Source organism: Bubalus kerabau, chromosome 15, assembly GCF_029407905.1.
Source record: "Bubalus kerabau isolate K-KA32 ecotype Philippines breed swamp buffalo chromosome 15, PCC_UOA_SB_1v2, whole genome shotgun sequence".
In the NCBI taxonomy this organism is placed as follows: Eukaryota; Metazoa; Chordata; class Mammalia; order Artiodactyla; family Bovidae; genus Bubalus; species Bubalus kerabau.
The window spans coordinates 29,821,281-29,837,370 of NC_073638.1; the positions used below are offsets into that span (position 1 = coordinate 29,821,281).

The window sequence follows — 16,090 nt, forward strand, 5'->3', positions numbered from 1 at the left end:
AGACAGCATACTAAAAAGCAGAGACGTTACTCTGCCAGCAAGTGTTCGTTTAGTCCAAGCTATGGTTTTTCCAGTGGTCATGTATGGATGTGAGAGTTGGACTATAAAGAAAGCTGAGTGCTGAAGAATTGATGCTTTTGAACTGTGGTGTTGGAGAAGACTCTTGAGAGTCCCTTGGACTGCAAGGAGATCAAACCAGTCAATCCTAAAGGAAATCAGTCCTGAATATTCATTAGAAGGACTGATGTTGAAGCTGAAACTCCAATACTTTGGGGCCACCTGATGTGAAGAACTGACTCACTGGAAAAGACCCTGATGCTGGGAAAGATTGAAGGCGGGAGGAGAAGGGAAAGACAGAGAATGAGATGGTTGGATGGCATCACTGGCTTGATGGACATGTTTGAGCAAGCTCTGAAAGTTGGTGATGGACAGGGAAGCCTGATGTGCTACAGTCAATGGGGTCGCAAAGAGTCGGACATGACTGAGCAACTGAATTGAAAATATTCAGTTTGGCTGGAATATGCTAGTGAAATTAGTTATAAAGGTAGATTAGACCCAGGTTAGTGGAAAGTCTAAAATCAAAGCTGAGCTGGATTTTGTCTCACTAGTAGTATAGAAATTGTGTCCCCCTCCCCTTAAAAGGTAATCAGTTATATGTGGTGTGATTGAACATGTATAGGAATAGACTAAGACAAGTTTTTTGATTGAAGTATAGTTGATTTATAATGTTTCAAGGTTACAGCAAAGTGGTTCAGTTTTATACATATATTCTTTTTCAGATTATTTTCCATATAGGTTATTGCAAGATACTGAATATAGCTCTGTTGTACAGTAGGTCCTTGCTATTTATTTTGTATGTAGTACTGCAGATGGTGATTGCAGCCATGAAATCAAAAGATGCTTACTCCTTGGAAGAAAAGTTATGACCAACCTAGACAGCATATTAAAAAGCAGAGACACTACTTTGCCAACAAAGGTCCATCTAGTCAAGGCTATGGTTTTTCCAGTAGTCATGTATGGATATGAGAGTTGGACTGTAAAGAGAGCTGAGGGCCGAAGAATTGATGCTTTTGAACTGTGGTGTTTGAGAAGACTCTTGAGAGTCCCATGGACTGCAAGGAGATCCAACCAGTCCATCCTGAAGGAGATCAGTCCTGGGTGTTCATTGGAGGGACTGATGTTGAAGCTGAAACTCCAATACTTTGGCTGCCTGATGGGAAGAGCTGACTCATTGGAAAAGACCCTGATGCTGGGAAAGATTGAGGGCAGGAGGAGAAGGGGACAACAGAGGATGAGATGGTTGGGTGACATTACCAACTCAATGGACATGGGTTTGGGTAGGCTCCGGGAGTTGGTGATGGACAGGGAGGCCTGGTATGCTGCAGTCCATGGGTCGCAAAGAGTCGGACATGACTAAGTGACTGAACTGAACTGTATATATCTGTTAATCTCAAATTCCAAATTTATTAACGCCTCACTCAAAGAAGGTTAGTTTAAGTCTGAGAATGTTGCTTTGAGGTGCTAGCATTTGATTGGAGAAATACAGTAGGCAGTTGGAAAGCTACCAAGGCCTAATATTTGGGAGTCTTTTGCAAAGCAGTTTTTGGATCCTCGAGTTAGCAAAGGAAGAGTCGTAAGAGTGCATGGAGAAAGAAAGGAAATGGAGAGCAGATTCTTCAGTTCAGAGCAGATTCTTGGGAAATAGCTGTTTTAGGAGGATAGAAAGGAAAACCAAAGGAAGAACAAAAGCAAGTAGGAGAACCAAGAGAGGATGACACTGGAGAAACTAAGGAAAGACATTTTCAGGAAGAAGTAGGATTCAAACTGTTTCTTCCAAAAAGATCTCTGTTGTAACTTTGTAATATGTGTATTTTCTGTCATATATGTTACTCTGCTGTACTGTTTAGCATAGTTCTTTACACATAGTTCTCAGCAATTTAGCATATCTTAAGGGAATCAGGACTCTCTCTTGCTTATCTTTAAGGATTAACATTTGGCAAAATGTTATGTAAATATTAGGGTTTAGTGCGTTGTGCAGTCTGGTATCCTGCTGAAGACTTTGGGAAGTCATTGGGAATAATTTGTGCTTTGCAGATTTTCTATATTATTATCTGTGATATCTCTCTCTCTCTCTCTCTCTCAATAGTCTCTGTTTTTGTTCCCTGTTTATTAAAATAGTAACTGTCCTAACCAGCAACAATTGAAGGCTCTTAAAATACCAAGAGGAAAACAATTAGTGGAGTTTAGGGATTGGATAAGTGATGGTGTTTTTCAACTTACTTACTTGAGCTTTACAACTTACTTGAGCTATTTGGCGTATGAATTATTTTAGACTGACTTCAATGAATATTGATTTTATCACTTTTTTGGTGCTTTCAAAAATAGGAAAATTAGAAAGAGTAAAACTTGATACAAGTGCAAAAGACAGATACCAGAAAACTTAAGCTGATTTGTTGAAAAGCTGATTAGAAAGGTTTCAGAAGTATTTTGCCGAAAAGTTAGGGCCATAGGGACTTCGTGCAGCATTTTATCTAGGAAGGACAAAGATGGGACTAATGATGAAAAGAAAAATCTGTGTTAAAGAGAATTTTGAGGCAATAAAATTGATCATGAATTGACTTGAAATTTTATTGTCTACTTGTATGACAAGAATTGACTTTTAATACATAAATACTAATTGTTGAGGCAAGGGAAAATAAGCAACTGTAATAGTAGCTGGTTCGGTGAATAGCAATATCTAAGACATCTGTATGTTGTTCTGTAGCAGTACCGTTAAAGATTACCGAGATAATCTGATTTAAGTACACACCTGAAAGTGGGGACATCATCTGGTGTATTGGATTAGTACTTTATAACCACAACCATTATTGGAGAAGGAAATGGCAGCCCACTCCAGTGTTCTTGCCTGGAGAATCCCAGGGACGGGGGAGCCTGGTGGGCCGCCGTCTATGGGGTCGCGCAGAGTCGGATACACTGAAGCGACTTAGCAGCAGCAGCAGCAACCACAACCATTAAACAGAGGTGGTCAGGCGTAAGTTAACTTGTTAAAATATAGCAGCGGCATGTGCACTTACTTAGAAATTTTTACATGGTTTGGATGTTGGTTTTTAGTTTTTTATAAAGAAAAAGAAGTTCCTTAAAGAGGAAAACTTATCTCTTTTAGGTCTGATTAGTGAAAATATTTGTTCTGGATATTTAAATATTCCTCTTTATTGAGGATTTTTAATTTATTTTTAATTTAGATGAGTTGGGATAATTTAAACATCCAGATTAGTTTATGCAAAGTAGGAAATAATATATTTTGCTTTTCTAACATCTCTTTTGTGAGTGAATGGTTACAGCAGTGTACAACTTCTTACACTTTTTGGTTGAGTCCTCTTTTATCCATCAGCCTAAAAAAGGTAGATTTGTTCATAGAAGTTTACGCTCAGTTATATTAGGCCTGATTAATTTGAAAGTCTTGAAATAGATTACTGTTAAATTTTTTTTTATTTACCTGTTAATGCCTATTTAAATGGAGGGACAGGAGTGGACTTTAGTGAACGCAACAGTCTTTCTTGCATTATAATCACACACCTGGTGTAGTGGATTCAGCACATTTAAAATAAAAATAATTTTATGTTCTCATTTAACCATTGCACTTCTGATCATTTTTAGGCGAAACCTGACCAAACTGTCCCTGATCTTCAGCCACATGCTGGCAGAACTAAAAGGAATCTTCCCAAGTGGACTCTTTCAAGGAGACACGTTTCGGATTACTAAAGCAGATGCTGCAGAATTTTGGAGGAAAGCTTTTGGGGAAAAGTAAGTGTCAAAATAATGAATTTAAACTATGAAGAACTGAAGCTTGTATTTTGGGTTTTTGTTTAGTTTGAAACAGAAAAATAATGAATATATGCATAACTACTTCCCAAATGTGGTAAATATTAGCCTAGTTTTTTTGTTGTTGTTGTTCTGATCATGTTTGTGTTTTTTTTTCTTAAAAAAGTAGATAGACCTTTGCCGTTCTGTTGAAACCCATGCTGTTCTCTTTTTTCTAATCCATTATGCTGTTAATGAACACATACATTTCAAATTATTTGCTATTGCAAGCAGTGCTACAGAAAACAAAATTGTATTTGCCTTCATATGCAGGAGTTTCTCAATGCTTACATACTTAGGAGTGGAATTGCTGAGTCAGGGGGTTTCACATCTTCTGTTTTGCCAAACATTGCCTAACTGCTTTCCAAAGTGGTTGTACCAGTTTCTATTCCTGTGAGTAGTATGCACGTGTTCCAGTAGCTCTGCAATTTGGCTAACACAGGTAATATGAATTGGTATCATATTTTGCTTTATATTCTTAATGACAAGGGAGCTTGAGCACCTTTTCACATTTGTCACCTGTCTAGATTCTTTTTCTGACTTGGCTGTTTCTATTCCTGACTTGGCTGTTTTCCTATAGACTTGTCTTTTTCCTATTGTAAGATACTAATTCTTTGTTAGTCACTAACATTAGAGATGTCTGTGGCTTGTGTTTCCACTTTGTTATATTGTCCTTTTTATAAAAAAAAAAAAAATTATTTGGCTGTGCTGTGTCTTTGCTGTTGCACAGGCTTTTCTTTAGTTGCTGCAAGCAGGGGCTATTCTCTGATTGGGGTGCATGGGCTTCTCATCGCAATGGCTTCTCTTGTGGAGCACAGGCTCTAGGACATGAGGGCTTCAGTAGTTCAGGTCCCCGGGCTCTAGAGCACAGGCTCAGTAGTTGTGGCACAGGGACTCGCTCAAGTGCTCCACGGCATTTGGGATCCTCCTGGAATAAGAACAAGGATTGAACCCATGTCTCCTGCATTAGCAGGCGGATTCTTTACCACTGAGCCACCAGGGAAGCCCATGATTTAAGTCAAGTTTTTGTTTCTCAATATTAATATAAATGTTCTTGAATATACTCTGAAATTTTAAATCAAAGAACTGAAAAAGAAAACAATAAAATTTTTCATTTGAATATACAGATCCTAATGTAAGTCTCTCTTTGAATGCTTTTTTTTTTTTTAATTGCAATATAGTTGATGCACACTGTTAAGTTAGTCTCAGGTATATACTGCATATTGATTTGATGTATGTTAAATGCTTGCTTTATTTTAAAAAGTTGTGTTTAAGCATCAGATATAGAATGATTAGTGATTTTAAAAAACCTAGTTGAAGAGGATGGGCATGATTTTAACTTTGTTACTTTAACTTAGTAACTATCTACTTTAGAAAAGAGTTTGAATTGCCACTTGATCTCTTACTATCAGGCAGGTGAATACATAAAGGCAATGAGATTTTACTTTATTTATTTTTTTAATCTTGAGAAATAGAAATCCCACAGTACCCTTTGCTAGCCACATCTGGAGTTTAATCATTCTTTTGTTAAATAATTTCTTCTTCATTTGTATCAGAACTCTTTTCTTCTTGTACCTTAAGCTTTATATTCCTCAAGTCTAGTCCTTGGTAGTGTGGGTTCCTCAAAAGAATCAGGGTGTTTTATGTGCTTTTAAAAGGTTAGTTTAAATACAGTGAGTGAAGATCTGGCCACAGGTTACATCTCTAATACAAAAAGGATAATCTCATCTCTCTTCCTGCTTCTCTAATACAGCAAATGTCTGAAGGTGAGAAAGGGGATTAACTTGTGGCATTCTGCCAAAGAAAAGTGGGAAAAGATGCACCCCACTCCAGTACTCTTGCCTGGAAAATCCCATGGATGAAGGAGCCTGGTAGGCTGCAGTCCATGGGGTCGCTAAGAGTCGGATACGACTGAGCGACTTCACTTTCACTTTTCACTTTCATGCATTGGAGAAGGAAATGGCAGCCCACTCCAGTGTTCTTGCCTGGAGAATCCCAGGGACGGCGGAGCCTGGTGGGTTGCCGTCTATGGGGTCGCACAGAGTCGGACATGACTGAAGCGACTTAGCAGTAGCAGCAGCATTATTAATTTACTCATTAGGAAGTTAAGAAACGTATCATTTATGCCCTTTCTGTTATCAGTATAAAATATAATTCAGTTTCTCTAAGAAAATTAAAGTGGATTTTGAGAATTTAAAAAGACTGTTTTCCTTGACTGTAGTAATGCCTGGAATTATCTGCTATCTTATTCTGTGCCTTCTCTCTCACCCCCACCCTCATCCTAGGACAATAGTCCCTTGGAAGAGCTTCAGACAGGCCCTTCATGAAGTACATCCCATCAGTTCTGGGCTGGAGGCCATGGCTCTGAAATCCACTATTGATCTGACCTGCAATGATTATATTTCAGTTTTTGAATTCGACATCTTTACAAGACTCTTTCAGGTAGGATGCTAAAATGTTGGCTGAACTAATTATTGCCACTTTTCTGAAGGGGAACCTTTTAAAAAAATAACATTTGGACATTTGGGAGTTTGCCTATTATAAAAGTATTTTCATTCTAGAAACTATAGTTTAAAAAAAGGTTAAAACTACTCTGTATTTTATATGTATGTGTATATATATATGTAAAAAGAGTAACTATATAATCTGCTTATTCTCCTCATATTTATAATCTTTCTCTGTTGTTAAATGTTCTTCTTTACATCATTTTTTTTTCTTTGCATCATTTTAATTTCTGTGTTTTACCCTAAAAATGGGTATAATATACTTCCTGAGTTCAGTTACTGGACATTTATGTATGTTTCCAGCTTTTTCTCCTGTGGTATTAAAATTCTTGACTAATATTGAGATGTATTGATGGTTCACAATTCCTTTCCTTTTCTAAAAATAATGTGTGTATATGCAACCTTGCATAAACCTTTATTTGGAACTTCTTACTTGAACATCAGGCCTTGCCCTGTTTTTTCTGTTTTTGTCTGTTGTTTAACCTCATCATTACTCTAGTAGCTCCAGCAGGTTAGAGCTGCTTGAAAATTTTCTGTATTTTGCACAGTTAGCTTCTCCCTATAAGCATGTGTTATTTTCTTCTTAGCTTTTCAAAGTTTTTATTTCCCAAACATGTTTATCTTCCCTTAAAGTAATAATATGGTTGAAAATTTGTGACACTAAATGGAGAATTTATATTTGAGTGTTGAGGTGGTTTTTTCTTTTGTTCTTCGTTGCTCTGAGGCTGGTTGTATGTTTGGAGCCGGATGGTCTGATTGATCTCTTGTTTCCTTAGCCCTGGTCCTCTTTGCTCAGGAACTGGAATAGCCTTGCTGTAACTCATCCTGGTTACATGGCTTTCCTGACATATGATGAAGTGAAAGCACGACTCCAGAAATTCATTCACAAACCTGGCAGGTCAGTGGAATGAAGCAAAGAGGTTTATTCACCTGAATTTTATTCTGTGACCTTTGCTGAAAAGGAGGAAACATGATCTTTTACTAGTTCCCCAGTGGCCACATTTCTGTGGTAGGATTGATGTCTGTTTATCAGAGGAATTGACTTATTCAGATACTATGATTTGATAAATGCTTTCAAGCCACTTAAGAATTAAGCTTTTGTGCCTTTTCCTTGTGGTGTGGAGTCATTGAAGAATCTATTATTGATGGTCTTTTTGATTTTCGTCTCTGTCTCATCTTCCACCCTAATGCAAGCATATGTAATCAAGGTTTTGTTTCTCTGTTTTCAGTTACATTTTCCGGCTGAGCTGTACTCGTCTGGGTCAGTGGGCTATTGGGTATGTCACTGCTGATGGGAACATTCTCCAGACAATCCCTCACAATAAACCTCTCTTCCAAGCGCTGATTGATGGCTTCAGGGAAGGCTTGTGAGTACCTGCTGTTTATCATCTGTTAGAGTCTAGGAACTTAGGGCTGTGAAACTGCATCATTAATGACTTTATTCCAGGTTTTCTCTACAGGTTAAGATTCAGGAAACATTAACAGCTTATATTGTTTGAATTTTCAACTTCTGTAGGACTTCTGTTTTTATTTAAAAAAGATTCCTTGAGTGAAATTAATTTTTCCTCTACTATTACCGTTGTTACCCTGAGTAGATTTTATCTTTCTTTTTTTTCCACACGTTAACTTTTTTCAGGTCTGTATTAGATTTTAAAATATATAGTACTCTCCAAACATAGGGGCCTCCCCTAGAGCTCAAAAGGTAGAGAATCTGCTTGCAGTGCAGAAGGCACAGGAGACACGGGTTTGATCCCTGGGTTGGGAAGATCCCCTGGAGAAGGAAATGGCAACCCACTTGCCTGGAGAATCCCATGGACTGAGGTGCCTGGTAGGCTAAAGTCCAGAGGGTCACAAAGAGTGACACAAAGACAGGAGTGAGCTACCACAACTTGTCCTCCAGACACTGACACTCCTTCTCCAGGGCACGATGCCACAGGCTCTATTTTAATCAAGGAGCTGATAAGCTTTTTTTGTGAAGGGCCAGATAGTAAATATTTCACCAGTCTTTGCAAACCACATAAGTCTGTGTCACTTGGTGGTGCAGTGGTTAAGAATTCACTTTGCAGTGCAAGGGACATGGGTTCAATCCCTGGTTGGGGAACTAAGATCCCACATGCTGCAGAGCACCTAAGTCCACATGCTGCAACTAGAGATTTCAGTGCCACAGTGAAAGATCCCTCATGACACAGTGAAGATCTCCCCTGCTGCAATTAAGGCCTGACTCAGCCAAATAAATAAATAGATAAATATTTAAAAAAATGTAAAATGTTACCAGTTATTTGACTAGGCAAAATTAGGATGACTTAAATGTTCCTGATGGCAGCAGGCTCAGTGGCCTTCATCCTAACTTCATTTTAATTCAGCAGAATTTCTTCAGGCTATGGGTTTTTGTAATCTCTGCTAATATTTATGACTTAAGTTCCTATTTCTTCTAGAATTCCTATTCCTTTGGGAATTCAAATTGATTATCAGTTGGTAAGCACTAAGAATACTAACAGTTGACCAGGTATGAGAAAACTACTTATGTTTTAAAGTGATTAGGAAAATCCATTTTCCATTACACATCATTTTCTACAGTAATGTTAGAACTGAAAGGGGTACTTCACCAGATGTCAGAGCAATTTGATGCTAGAAGCTTCCTGGTAGTTGATCTCCGTGGCTTAATTTGCTTCTTGTTACTTTCCTTTCAAATTGGGGTCTCTTAGTGTCAAATCTGTAAACAAGGGTGTTTTAAGATCTTTGGTTGAAGCAAATGTCGATTTTTTAAAATTGAGAATTCACACTTTAATCTGTGGTCATCCACAGATAAAAATAGGAGTTGGTAAGTTGTGGTGCACAGACTATGTCTGTTAGTCTGTGTCTAAGGTAGTTTTTCCTTTTCAGAATGTTGTTAAAAACAATGAAGACTATGTGACACAGACTTATGTGGCTTGCAGAGCCTGAAACATTTACTAACTGGCCCTTTACAGGAAAAGCTTGTCAACCCCTTAATTAAAATAGAGCCTGTGACACCCTGGAGAAAGAATGTCAGTATTTGAAGAGTATCTTCTTAGAACTGATCTGTGTTATTTAATTTTTTTGAAGTACTAATAAAATTTCTCTTTGCACTTCTCCTAAATTGCCCTTTTAGAGTGAGAGAATTCCTAGATAACATTTGTCTGTACTAGTAAGCAGTGATAAATTGGCTTCAGTAGACCCCCAAGATTAGTTACTCTTTTTACAGCTATTTATTTCCTGATGGACGGAATCAGAATCCTGACCTGACAGGCTTATGTGAACCAACTCCTCAAGACCACATCAAAGTGACCCAGGTGAGTTTTGTTTTCCATTTTAATCATATTTCTAGACCCAAGCTTCTGTATATTCCTCTGTAGAACTGACAGAATTACATTAAGTGGTTGGAACACTTAAAATTTTAAACCATCAACTAGATTAGTGAATTTACGTGTGTGTGGTCTCTTTTTAAACCCTGTTTCTTAAAATAGGACCAAGACTAGGTGCTTTCTGTTTTACCTGTTCACTGTTGTGACACTCTGTTTCCAGGCAAAGATTAGTATTACAAGTAACCACCTTCAGTTTTCCTATTTTTAGCATTTATAGTTGCATTCATTCATTCATTCATTCAACAAATATTTGTAGCGGACCGAATAATCTTTTTCTTTTTTAATCAAAGGAGCAATATGAATTATACTGTGAGATGGGTTCCACATTCCAACTGTGTAAAATATGTGCTGAGAATGATAAAGATGTGAAGATTGAGCCCTGTGGCCACCTCATGTGCACATCCTGTCTAACATCCTGGCAGGTATGGATCCAAACCCTGCTTTCTTTCAGCTAAATAATCACAGTGAAGAATTGGATATTGTATATCCTTTATGGATATAAAGAATGGTTTGTGGGGTAGGTCCTAAACTTTTGGTGCTTTCTTCATTTTTAGGTACTGTATTTTTAGTGGACGAATATTTTAAGAACTTTCAGATGTGTGTGTCACCATCTCCTATTTCCTTTGTAGGAATCAGAAGGCCAGGGCTGTCCTTTCTGCCGATGTGAAATTAAAGGTACTGAGCCCATTGTGGTTGATCCCTTTGATCCTAGAGGAAGTGGCAGCCTGTTGAGGCAAGGAGCAGAGGGAGCTCCCTCCCCAAATTATGAGGATGATGATGATGAACGAGCTGATGATTCTCTCTTCATGATGAAGGAATTGGCTGGTGCCAAGGTAAGTCTACAGTTTAATAGATTGTGGCAAAATCTATCATCAGCTGTGTCCTAAAGCAGTAGATCACTTAACAACATCTAAAATACAAGGAGTAATAATAGCTAATATTTACTGAACATTTACCATGGGAAAGAGAACCATGCTAAATACTTGACTACTTTAACTCATAATCCTGTACTTATCCATATTCATGTAACCCAATGAGTAGAAGCTATTATTATCCTCATCCAGCAATTGAAGAAATCAAAGAACAATGAGACTAAGGAATTTGCTGAAGGTCATACTACTAGTAAGTTGAGCCAGAATCTGTGACCAGGCATCCTGCCTTCCAGGCCCATGGTCTTACTGTCTGTATCCTAGAACTGGGTTCTACTTGGATAGCTTGGTGGAGAAAATGAAAGGGGAGTAAAAGAATTGGACCGTGTCTTGCTACTGTGACTAGAATATTTTCTCTTTGTTTTTTTTCTCTAGTGAAGTCTCGGCAATGGAAAGTTAGGTTTAGGCAGGAGAAACAAGGGCTTGTTAACAACCAAATAAATGGCAACTAAAGTGATTGGAGGGTGGTAGGAGGCACTGTACAGAGACTACACAAACTAGAAAGGCCCTAGTAAAGGTAGGAAAGATAAAGGCCAAGAAAGGATGTGGCCAAATTCTGTTACATCAGCGGTAGGATAAAACAGAGATTTATTCGCTAATTCAAAGTAAGGCAGTCACCAAAGACTTTAATAAATATAGGGCAGACAGAGGTTCTAATATGCTGTCAGTTCTCTAGTTTAGGCTTTTACAGCTTTCATAGGAGGCATTTTTTGGTGCAGAAGAATCTTTTGTATCAGCACCCGACTGCCTGGCGCATGGTAGGTGCTCAATAAATCCTGAGAAGGTGGGTGGGATTCTCTTCAATGGTTGTGTCCCGTTTGTCTCTTCCTCTGTGTCCTCAATGCCACTGCCTTATTTCAGGCTCTCAGAAGCATAGGTTCTCCCTGGTTCCAGAGTCATTGGTCTACAACACACACCTTGATCATCTCATTCCTTTGCCTCATGCTCTTTAGTGACTTCTCATTACTTAATGGGTTAGTCAGTACATTCTCTGTTCTAGGCATTTTGCCCTGATAATCCTTTCCACTTTGTGTTTTGTGGAGTCTGAATCATCAAAGATTTCTCCATGCTTTTGTCTTGATAGTTTCTATGTAATTTAGCTCAGTTTTCATATCCTGAGAAATCTTTCCAGACTATACCCTGCTTCTCCTACCCCTAACTCACACATATTTACCCAAATATAATCTAGGTCTGACTAAGTGTTTTTGGGATACTGTGAAATGTCTGCCATAGAACTTACCACCTGGTAATAATTTATTAAAAGTATTTCCTGGAAATTACATGGCAGTCTATGCCTGGAAATTCCATGGCAGTGGTTAGAGTTCCTTGCTTCCACTGCTGGGTTTGATCCCTTGTTGAGTAACTGATGCAGAGTACATCATGAGAAACGTTGGGCTGGAAGAAGCACAAGCTGGAATCAAGATTGCCGGGAGAAATCTCAATAACCTCAGATACACAGATGACATCACCCTTATGGCAGAAAGTGAAGAGGAACTAAAAAGCCTCTTGATGAGAGTGAAAGAAGAGAGTGAAAAAGTTGGCCTAAAGCTCAACATTCAGAAAACAAAGACCATGGCATCTGGTCCCATCACTTCATGGGAAATAGATGGGGAAACAGTGGAAACAGTGTCAGACTTTATTTTTTGGGGGGGCTCTAAAATCACTGCAGATGGTGACTGCAGCCATGAAATTAAAAGACGCTTACTCCTTGGAAGAAAAGTTATGACCAACCTAGATAGCATATTGAAAAGCAGAGATACTACTTTGCCAACAAAGGTCCGTCTAGTCAAGGCTATGGTTTTTCCAGTGGTCATGTATGGATGTGAGAGTTGGACTGTGAAGAAAGCTGAGCACTGAAGAGTCTATGCTTTTGAACTATAGTGTTGGAGAAGACTCTTGAGAGTCCCTTGGACTGCAAGGAGATTCAACCAGTCCATTCTAAAGGAGATCAGCCCTGGGTGTTCTTTGGAAGGAATGATGCTAAAGCTGAAATTCCAGTACTTTGGCTACCTCATGTGAAGAGTTGACTCATTGGAAAAGACTCTGATGCTAGGAGGATTGGGGGCAGGAGGAGAAGGGGATGACAGAGGATGAGATGGCTGGATGGCATCACGGACTCTATGGACGTGAGTTTGAGTGAACTCCAGGAGTTGGTGATGGACAGGGAAGCCTGGTGTGCTGCGATTCATGGGGTCACAAAGAGTCGGACAAGACTGAGCACTGAACTGACTGACTGACTGACTGACTGGGTAACTGAGATCCCACACACCATGTTGTGTGACCAAAAAATAATAATTTCCCATTGTAAGTTCCTATAAGACAAGAGTCACCTCTCATTTGTAATTGGCTACTCACAAGTGAGCACATAGTAGTTGCTTTGGATGTTTGGGAATTAAAAAGACATTGAAACGGGGATTGATAAATGTGTCTATGCTATATGGATAGTTGAGGAAATCTGGACTATTTGAGTAGTACATTTTAAATTTTTTGAAATTGATCCTTATGGGCATTCTTTTGTGAGTCTGTCTGTAGGGTGAATTGCTAACAGTCGGATTGCTAGATAAGAGTATGTCCATTTAAACTCTTTGAGAGAGGAGAGGGATATAATTAGTGGTAGGGCATATGGGAATTTCAGAAAGCAATGGTATTTCATTTTTTTTAGCTGAAAGGTAGTTTCTATGTGGGTATTTCATCTTATTCTTTGTACCTTATAGTTCATTATCTACTTTGTATGAATAAATATTGGAGTAAAAATATCTGTAACTTTTTTTGGATAGACATTAAAATTTATTCCCCGTATTTTTTGCCCTAAGGTCCCTCCTAAAGTATGTGCAACTGTGAGAGGACCTGCTTCATCACATCCCAGTAGCTTATTGTTTTGTTGCTTACTTTTGATTTGTTTTTAAAATAGTGAATCTACTTTTAAAAATATCCTTGTGATAAATACACATGGTTTTTTTGTTGTTGTTTAAAGTTGAAAAGAATTGCTAAAAATGTCAGTTATCTGCTTCCATCTCCTCCAGCTTCCATGTCCCATTCAGATTTTTCCATTGCTAAAGCTGTTCTTTAGCCATAGGCTATACTGCTTTCTCCTGATTTTTCAATATTAGTTATGTGTTTAGGAAAGGATTTAAATCTCTTATCTTCCTCCTTCCTACTCCCTAACTTCCGACCGTAGTTAATTGGAATGTTTTTTGGTTCAGTCAGTATTCAGTGTTTAAATGATTTTTGCTCCCTATCGTTTCAAGTAATATACTATAATGTGATTACTTTTGCTTTGTTTTACAACCTTGCACTTTTCTGAAGTATTTGATTTGTTTTTATTTCCTTAGTTTTCAATTTGTACCTGTCACTACTGAACATCCTCTTGATGTAATTTTCTGTGGAGTAAATTCTGTGCATGTATTAATAAAGGAGATGTTATGTAATGTAGTATACTGATGTATGGGAGTCTGCCATGCTTTGGCACCAGTGTGGACTGGTGTTCCACTGAGTGTGCTGCCTTCTGTCTCCCTGAGGTCTCTCTTCGCCATCATCATGGGACGTCATTGCCTCTCTCTGTGTTGGATTTCGTAACTCCCATGTTTTTCTGTTTCTTGCTTTAACTTCCTTGTTTGAGTAGAGTATGCCCTCAAAATAGCATTCTGTGAAAAGGTGAGAGGTGAAATTTTTGAGACATCTGATATCTTAAAAATGTCTTTATTCAGCCCTCAAACTGTCTAAATATAGACTTACTGGGTTGAAAAAAAATTTTACCTCTGTGAATTGTTACAGCCTCAGTGACTTCTAGTTTCTAGCATATTTTTGCTCTTTGATGCCTCCTTTCTCTCTGTCCTCAGAAGCCGTAGTCTTTATCCTTGATTCCCTGAAAAGGGTGTTGTTGTTTGGCTGGTTATGGGTTTCTTTTCTTTCTTTGGGCTACCTATGTAATGAACACTTTCTATATGGATATTTATATCCCTTAGGTCTTGCGAATGCTCTTTTTTTTTTTTTTTTTTGTAATTTCTTCCGCATATGCACTTTTATCCTTTTATTGAGCTTTATTATATGTTGAGATAAAAGAACATTTTAGGGATTGGTTATGATATTGAGGCATGAATTGAAGAATATGATTGATTAGCTCAACCCTCTGCCCTTTAGGGATGAGAAGGAGGGATGGATGGTTGAGGGGATCAAAATAGGCAGAGAGGGCCTTCCAAACTGAGAAACAACTTGAAGAAAGTTAAGGAGGTAGGAATTCCAAAATAGAGAATTACAGAAAACGCTATTGGTTAGGGAGACCAAATTAGACTCGTGAAAGCCAGGCAGGAAAGTGACATTTTATGACATGGGAAAGTAGGAGTTACTGGTGGATGGTTTTTGAGCTAGTGAGGATTTAAGGATGATTAAGCTGGTAATGGTGAGCAAAATGATTTGGTGAGATAAGAAACTAGAAAGTTGGGAGAATTGTTAGAAGGTGGTTTTGATAAATTAGGTCTGAGGTTGGTAGAATGAAAAGGAAAATATAGATATGCCAGTCTTTTGTGGAAAAATAACAAGATACAGTGAAAGAAAGAAAGTGAAGTCACTCAGTCCGATTCTTTGCGGCCCCATGGACTGTAGCCCGCCAGGCTCCTCCATCCATGGGATTTTCCAGGCAAGAATACTGGAGTGGGTTGCTATTTCCTTCTCCAGGGAGTCTTCCTGACTGAGGGATTGAACCCAGGTCTGCCCACATTGTGGGCAGAGACTTTACCATCTGAGCCACCAGGGAAGGTGCAGTGACTGTCTAGATGTTGGTGGTGGAGGGAGAGTGAGTTTGGCTTTTCACTTTCTTAACCCTTGAGGTGCTGCGCTGCTCGTGCTCCATTGCCTTGGAGGCCATGTTCTTAGGTGTGAGTCAGAGCAAGCAACCTGTAATGCAGGCCTTTTCCCTCATTCCCCTCCTGGCATTAATGATAGGACTTAATATGGAGATGGTTGTTTTTCTGTCATTTTACATAAGTGCTTGTAATACATATTTGCCTATTTTCCATTTGTTTTGCTTTCAGGAAATGCAAATGCAAAGTAGTATTTTGTATAAATTCTCGTATATCTCTTGACAGCCTACTTGGACAAGCTTATCAGCTATTCATCACCCTGCTGTGGGCAGGGAAATGGAAAAGGTTATACATTTTATTTGTTTGTTTTGATTTGGCACAATTTTTGGAATACAAATTGACAAAAAAAATCATTGCTTTTAATTACTGAATCGAAATAACATTTCTTTGGAAGAACACAAGATGCTTTTTAATAATACCACTGATCACTTTATCTTATAAATCTCTCTTTTTTCTTTGAATCATAATAACCTCTGGAGAATTTATTTACTTTGATTTTTTTCTTCATTCTGCTCCTTAAGCATTATTTTCCTAGATGATTTGTTGAGAGATTA

The 16,090-nt window shown here is 38.3% G+C and overlaps 1 protein-coding gene across 3 annotated transcripts in view; it reads left to right on the forward strand.

Moving 5' to 3' along the window:
- Nucleotides 1-16,090, forward strand: part of CBL (Cbl proto-oncogene) — a 97,310-nt gene that overhangs the window by 58,145 nt on the left and 23,075 nt on the right. For 2 of the 3 annotated variants that reach the window (XM_055548365.1, XM_055548367.1), the window contains 8 exons: nucleotides 3,658-3,804; nucleotides 6,147-6,303; nucleotides 7,142-7,263; nucleotides 7,595-7,732; nucleotides 9,589-9,676; nucleotides 10,039-10,170; nucleotides 10,378-10,581; nucleotides 15,762-15,821. In XM_055548365.1, coding sequence (XP_055404340.1) covers nucleotides 3,658-3,804; nucleotides 6,147-6,303; nucleotides 7,142-7,263; nucleotides 7,595-7,732; nucleotides 9,589-9,676; nucleotides 10,039-10,170; nucleotides 10,378-10,581; nucleotides 15,762-15,821 — 1,048 coding nt within the window. The remainder of the gene's footprint in view (nucleotides 1-3,657; nucleotides 3,805-6,146; nucleotides 6,304-7,141; nucleotides 7,264-7,594; nucleotides 7,733-9,588; nucleotides 9,677-10,038; nucleotides 10,171-10,377; nucleotides 10,582-15,761; nucleotides 15,822-16,090) is intronic. The other variant, XM_055548366.1, reaches the window with a different exon arrangement.